This window comes from Portunus trituberculatus, chromosome 43 (genome assembly GCF_017591435.1).
Source record: "Portunus trituberculatus isolate SZX2019 chromosome 43, ASM1759143v1, whole genome shotgun sequence".
In the NCBI taxonomy this organism is placed as follows: Eukaryota; Metazoa; Arthropoda; class Malacostraca; order Decapoda; family Portunidae; genus Portunus; species Portunus trituberculatus.
The window spans coordinates 17,046,690-17,054,189 of record NC_059297.1 but is presented as its reverse complement, the minus strand read 5'-3'; the positions used below and the strand labels follow the sequence as shown (position 1 = coordinate 17,054,189).

The window sequence follows — 7,500 nt, the reverse complement described above, 5'->3', positions numbered from 1 at the left end:
ACTATAGTATTTCTCTCCCTCCATCACCACCACCTTTCACGTTACATCCTCGATTCACTGTTTCTTTTTTTTTTTTTTTTTTTTTTTACATTACAAGGGCACTGGCCAAGGGAAAACAAAGTGAAAAAAAAAAATCCCGCTGGTTGCCAGGCCCTGTTAAGAGGAAAGTAGAGAAAAAACAAAAAAATCTAAAAGGAGGGTCCAGTTAACGTAAGAGGTGTCTTGACACTCCTCTTTTGAAAGAGTTTAAGTCATAGGCAGGTGGAAATACAGACACAGGTAGAGAGTTCCAGAGTTTACCAGTGTAGGGAATGAAGGAGTGAAGATACTGGTTAACTCTTGCATTAGGAAGATGGACAGAATAGGGATGAGAAGAAGTAGAGAGTCTTGTGCAGCGAGGCCGCAGGAGGGGGGAAGGCATGCAGTTAGCAAGTTCAGAAGAGCAGACAGCATGAAAACAGCGGTAGAAGACAGATAAAGATGCAACATTGCGGCGGTGACTTAAAGAATCAAGACAGTCAGTTAGAGGAGAAGAGTTGATAAGACGAAAAGCTTTAGATTCCACCTTGTTTAGTAAAGCTGTGTGTGGATCCCCCAGACATGAGAGCCATACTCCATACACGGGCGGATAAGGCCCTTGTACAGAGCAAGCAGCTGGGAGGGAGAGAAAATGGACGAAGACGCCATAGGACACCTAACTTCTTGGAAGCTGATTTAGCAAGAGTAGAGATGTGAAATTTCCAGTTTAGATTTTTAGTGAAGGATAGACCGAGTGTGTTTAATGTAGAGGAGAGGGAAGTTGAGTGTTATTGAAGAAGAGAGGATAGTTGTCTGGAAGGTTATGTCGAGTAGATAGTTGTAGAAATTGAGTTTTTGAGGCATTGAACAAAACCAGGTTTTCTCTGCCCCAATCAGAAACAAGTGAAAGATCAGAAGTTAGGCGTCCTATAGCATCTCGCCTTGAGTCATTTAATTGTTGTTGGGTTGGGCGTCTGTTGAACGCTGTTGAATAATGCAGGTGGTATCATCAGCATAGGAGTGGATAGGGCATTGAGTCAGATTTAGGAGATCATTGATGAATAATAGAAAGAGAGTGGGTGATAGGACAGAACCCTGTGGAACACCACTGTTGATAGTTTTAGGGAAGAACAGTGACCGTCTACTACAGCAGCAATAGAACGATCGGAAAGGAAACTGGAGATGAAGGTACAGAGAGAAGGATAGAATCCGTAGGAGGGTAGTTTAGAAATTAAAGATTTGTGCCAGACTCTATCGAAGGCTTTCGATATGTCAAGGCCGACAGCAAAGGTTTCACCGAAGTCCCTAAAAGAGGATGACCAAGATTCAGTTAGGAAAGTAAGAAGATCACCAGTAGATCTGCCTTTACGGAAACCATACTGGCAATCAGAGAGAAGGTTGTGAGCTGATAGATGCCTCATTATCTTCCTATTAAGGATAGACTCAAAGGCTTTAGAAAGGCAGGAAATCAAAGCTATAGGGCGGTAGTTAGAAGGATTGGAGTGGTCACCTTTTTTAGGGACAGGTTGAATGTGAGCAAACTTCCAGCAAGAAGGATAAATAGAAGTAGAGAGACACAGATGAAAGAGTTTGACCAGGCAGTGAGCGAGTTCGGAAGCACAGTTTTTGAGAACAACAGGAGGGACTCCATCCGGACCGTAAGCCTTCCGAGAATCAAGGCCAGAGAGGGCCAGGAAAACGTCTTTATAAAGAATTTTAATTTTAGGGATGAAGTAGTCAGAGGGTGGAGGAGTAGGAGGAATATGCCCAGAATCATCCAAAGTTGAGTTGGTAGCAAAGGTTTGAGCGAAGAGTTCAGCTTTAGAAAAGAAGAGACAGCTGTAGAGCCATCTGGATGAAGTAAAGGAGGGAAAGACGAAGAAGTAAAGTTGTTAGAGATATTATTGGCTAGATGCCAGAAATCTCGAGAGGAGTTAGAATTGGAAAGACTTTGACATTTTCTATTGATGAAAGAGTTTTTAGTAAGTTGGAGAATAGATTTGGCATGATTACGGGCAGAAATATATAGGGCATGAGTTTCAGCAGTTGGATGGCTACGGAACCGTTTGTGAGCCGCCTCTCTATCATTGACAGCACGAGAACAAGCAGAGTTAAACCAAGGCTTTTTAGCTTTAGGGTTAGAGAAAGTATGAGGAATGTATAGCTCCATGCCAGAGATAATCACCTCTGTTATGCGCTCGGCACAAAGAGAAGGATCTCTGACATGAAAACAATAATCATCCCAAGGAAATCAGAATAGTACTGCCTTAGTTCCTCCCACTTAGCAGAGTTAAAATGCCAGAAGCACCTCCGCTTAGGCGGGTCCTGAGGCTGCACTGGAGTGATAGAACTGGTAACGGAAATTAGATTGTGGTCGGAGGAGCCCAACGGAGAGGAAAGTTTAACAGAGTAAGCAGAAGGGTTGGAGGTTAGGAAAAGATCAAGAATGTTGGGCGTGTCTCCAAGGCGGTCAGGAATACGGGTAGGGAACTTCACTAGCTGCTCTAGGTCATGAAGGATAGCAAAGTTGAAGGTTTGTTCACCAGGTTGGTCAGTGAAAGAAGATGAAAGCCAAAGCTGGTGGTGAACATTGAAATCCCTAAAATGGAGATCTCAGCAAAAGGAAAGTGAGATAAGATGTGCTCCACCTTGGAAGTCAAATAGTCAAAGAATTTTACATAGTCAGAGGAATTAGGTGAGAGGTATACAGCACAGATGAATTTAGTTAGAGAGTGACATTGAAGTCTTAGCCAGATGGTAGAAAATTCTGAAGATTCAAGATTGTGGGCACGAGAGCAAGTGGTGTCGTTACGCACGTATGCGCAACATCCAGCTTTGGATTGAAAATGAGGATAGAGCAAGTAGGAGGGAACAGAAAAGGGCTGCTGTCAGTAGTCACAGACAACTGTGTTTCGGTTAGGAAGAGAAGATGAGGTTTAGTAGAGGAGAGGTGGTGTTCCACAGATTGAAAATTAGAACGAAGGCCACGAATGTTGCAGAAATTGATAGTGAAAGTATTAGATGAAGTGTCAAGACACCCAAGGTCGACAGCAGAGGGGCAGTCCGACCTGGGGACATTTATGGTCCCTCCCAGAGGGGGACTCCGAGGCAGGGCGTGGTGAAGCCATTATTAAATTTTGATTTGAAGAGAGTGTAAAAGTGTAAGGTGTTGTAGTGTAGTGTAGGAAGTAGTAGAAGTTGTCTTTAGAGGGCAGGCTGCAGCTGCTCAATTGTATAAATGAGACCACAAAGGGAACCGGGAAGAGAGGACACGGGGAATCACTCAGTCTGCAGCACTGCCTACATCCCCGTAAGTACCTCTCCTGGAGTATTCCACCGGGCGGCAGGTGACTACTGCCTACTCCTACGTTACATTCCACTCACTGTATTCCTGTATTTATCCATTATTCTTCACTTCCCTCCCCGGAAGTGAATTCGAGCAGCTTTACGCCCCTCCCCTCGCATCCCTGGCTCGTCAACATTTCATTGCCTCATAGCTTCTTCCTGTTTCAACCGGTGTTCCTTTCTCCCCTCAGCGACTGGCCGTTCGGCGCCGTCTACTGCACCATCAGCAACTTTATGGCTAACGTGACCATCTCAGCAAGCGTGTTCACCCTCATGGCCATGTCCTTCGATAGGTGAGTCCATGGCACTTACTTAGAAGCCCTTTGCTCTCTTGTCACAATTATTTCTCAACGGGACAGAGACATTCGGCCAGGTTATCTATAGTGTTTCTGTGTTAATAATGCGTGAATGTTGTTAACCTGTCATTAAAAACATTAAATCATCCGTGTAATTCTAAATAGTGCCATTTGAAAGTAATTGAGAAGGGATGCAGATGTTTTTCAGAATATGATCTTGTGTGTGTGTGTGTGTGTGTGTGTGTGTGTGTGTGTGTGTGTGTGTGTGTGTGTGTGTGTGTGTGTGTGTGTGTGTGTGTGTGTGTGTGTGTGTGTGTGTGTGTGTGTGAGAGAGAGAGAGAGAGAGAGAGAGAGAGAGAGAGAGAGAGAGAGAGAGAGAGAGAGAGAATGAGGGAAAGCAGATTTGAAGGGAGTTAATATAGAAGCGCAAGGAATCCTTCGAGAGAGTTCCTTGCCCCTTACCTCCCTGCCCTCTCCTCGCCAGGCTTCTCAAGAATGCCATCAGATAATGCCAGCCTTAAATTTTCCACAATGGTCCGCCAAAAATATTTTTTAGCTTGTCTACGTTCTCTTGATAATCGGGAAACCAATTTGAAAATTATCTTGGTGTTGGCAAAGAAAAATGTTTAAGGAATGCAATCAGAAAATGCTGCAAAGAGGAATAGGGAGTTGGGAGTGAAAATCTCTCTCTCTCTCTCTCTCTCTAATCTCTCTCTCTCTCTCTCTCTCTCTCTCTCTCTCTCTCTCTCTCTCTCTCTCTCATAAATTATGAAAGTATTAGATGCAGGATTATGTTGAAAGACTGAAAAGTCTTTTCTAAGATCACGGTTCCAACTTTTAGCAATGATACAATAATAACGCTTAGTATAGTAAAATGTTAATGAATTAATATCTGCTTAAAGCAATCCTGCAGGAGAGCTCCTGGCACCTAAGTTGGCCTTTCTTTTTGTTGCCCTTGGCCAGCTTTGCCTTCTTACATAAAATCAATCTGAGGTGCCATCCAGCTATCAAAAAGAAAATATATCATATTGTGATACTAATGATTTTTAAAATCACTGCATCTTGTGCCGTTATTACTTCGGGTAAAGGTATATAATGTGAAACACTGATATTGAAGATGAAATAAGTCATAATAAAATGGGAACAGCACGCGTATAGATTAGTATTGCTGTGTGATTTCTAGATTGACTCCGTTTTTCCTTTCCCTTTTGTTTTGTGACGACTTTGCAGATATACGACGAGGTTTGCGGAACAAACGTTGATCTTACTCTGCAACAACAACTGATATAACAGTGTGTGTGTGTGTGTGTGTGTGTGTGTGTGTGTGTGTGTGTGTGTGTGTGTGTGTGTGTGTGTGTGTGTGTGTGTGTGTGTGTGTGTGTGTGTGTGTGTGTGTGTGTGTGTGTGTGTGTGTGTGTGTGTGTGTGTTGGTAACTCATGAAGGAAGCTATAAGAGGCCATCAGGCCTACACGTGGCACTCCCTGTATGAACAACCAACTTCCACCTATATCATCTCCACTCCATATATATGGCTAACCTTCTTGTAAAGTTTCCGATCGACTTAGCACAAACAACCTGATTACTGAGTTCGTTCCATTCATCAACCACTCCATTTGAGAACTAGTTTCTTCTCCTTTCTTTCTTAAACCTATTTTTTCATGCTTGAAACCATTATTTCTAGTTTTATCCTGGCTACTGATCCTAAGAACTTTGTTTATGACCTCTTTGTTACAATTAAATGACTCAAGGCGAGATGCTATAGGACGCCTAACTTCTGATCTTTCACTTGTTTCTGATTGGGGCAGAGAAAACCTGGTTTTGTTCAATGCCTCAAAAACTCAATTTCTACAACTATCTACTCGACATAACCTTCCAGACAACTATCCTCTCTTCTTCAATAACACTCAACTTCCCCTCTCCTCTACATTAAACACACTCGGTCTATCCTTCACTAAAAATCTAAACTGGAAATTTCACATCTCTACTCTTGCTAAATCAGCTTCCAAGAAGTTAGGTGTCCTGTGGCGTCTTCGTCCATTTTTCTCCCTCCCAGCTGCTTGCTCTGTACAGGGCCTTATCCGCCCGTGTATGGAGTATGGCTCTCATGTCTGGGGATCCACACACAGCTTTACTAAACAAGGTGGAATCTAAAGCTTTTCGTCTTATCAACTCTTCTCCTCTAACTGACTGTCTTGATTCTTTAAGTCACCGCCGCAATGTTGCATCTTTATCTGTCTTCTACCGCTGTTTTCATGCTGTCTGCTCTTCTGAACTTGCTAACTGCATGCCTTCCCCTCCTGCGGCCTCGCTGCACAAGACTCTCTACTTCTTCTCATCCCTATTCTGTCCATCTTCCTAATGCAAGAGTTAACCAGTATCTTCACTCCTTCATTCCCTACACTGGTAAACTCTGGAACTCTCTACCTGTGTCTGTATTTCCACCTGCCTATGACTTAAACTCTTTCAAAAGAGGAGTGTCAAGACACCTCTTACGTTAACTGGACCCTCCTTTTAGATTTTTTTGTTTTTTCTTTCTCCTACTTTCCTCTTAACAGGGCCTGGCAACCAGCGGGATTTTTTTTTTTCCAACACTGTTTTCCCTTGGCCAGTGCCCTTGTAATGTAAAAAAAAAAAAAAAAAAAAAAAAAAAAAGTCTATGCAATCTAAATGCTCCTATCAGGTCCCCCTTTTAGCCTACATCTCTTAAGGAATGCAAATCTAACAGCTTCGATCTTCCTTATTAGGGAATATCCATCATCCTCTGTATAATTCTAGCCATTTCCCTTCGCACTGATTCTAATATATCTATATCTTTCTTAAAATTGGGGAGGGGGGCAGAACTGTACAGCATGGATGTGGTCTGACCAGCACCAAATATAACTGTAATATTCTGCTTTTAACACTCCTAAAACTTAATCCTAGTACCGCATTTGTCTTATTTCTAGCCTCTACGCATCTCCATTGTCTGCCACCTTGTAAAATTAACAATAAAAACTCAATATGTTTGTAAGGCAATACTTTTCCTTCGTGATTTATCAAGATGCTTGTCTTACTGCTCCCTACTGTTCATCGCTACTACTGACTCCTTTCATTCACCTACAACTTAAGTTAAGCTGCCAGGTCTATAATCTGACGATTGAGTTTGATCTCCTTTTCCGAAAATAGGTACTACGTTGGTTTATCTCTACAATACCAGTACCTCTCTTGAGTCTTGTGATTTTCTAGAGACAAAACAAGCTAACGGTTTACTAACAGCTTAGGGTCATTCGTATGTGATCTTATTGTTCTATATAGGATGTTAGATCCTTGGGCTGTATGTGTTAGCTACATCGCCTGTATGTATGTAGCAAAGGTTTCAGCGAAGACTTCAATATTAGAAATAAATGAAACTGATGTAGTAAGAACTGGTTGAAATGGTGAAGAAGCAAAGTTATTAATGATTTTTTTTTTTTTTTTTTTTACAAGGTGCCTCAAATCATGACGGGAGTTATGAAAGATTTTGACATTTTCTATTAATGAAAAAGTCTTTGGCTAGCTGAAGAACATGTAGAAGTGAAATAGGTTTATGAAAATTTGAAGTCACTGGTAAAGTTTTTTTTTCTAATTTTACTCAGGAGTTGAAATATTTTCAAACTTAAATATCATTGTCTTTCCAATGCTCAAATGAAAACAAAGTATACCCTGAATGTGTCTCCATTAAAAAAAAAAGAAAGAAAAGTAATATGATAAGACTGAGGAATGGAGTGGTAAAATACTGAGAAAATATTACCGATTATATGAATTTGAGCGAGATTTTAGATTTTTAGCCTGTGAAAATGAAATACTTTTGAATTTGAATGA

General features: G+C 41.6%; 1 protein-coding gene across 2 annotated transcripts in view; it reads left to right on the top strand.

Moving 5' to 3' along the window:
- Window positions 1–7,500, top strand: part of LOC123517960 (tachykinin-like peptides receptor 86C) — a 167,088-nt gene that overhangs the window by 100,004 nt on the left and 59,584 nt on the right. For both annotated transcript variants that reach the window (XM_045278453.1, XM_045278454.1), the window contains exon 3: window positions 3,555–3,656. In XM_045278453.1, the coding sequence (XP_045134388.1) occupies window positions 3,555–3,656 (102 nt within the window). The remainder of the gene's footprint in view (window positions 1–3,554; window positions 3,657–7,500) is intronic.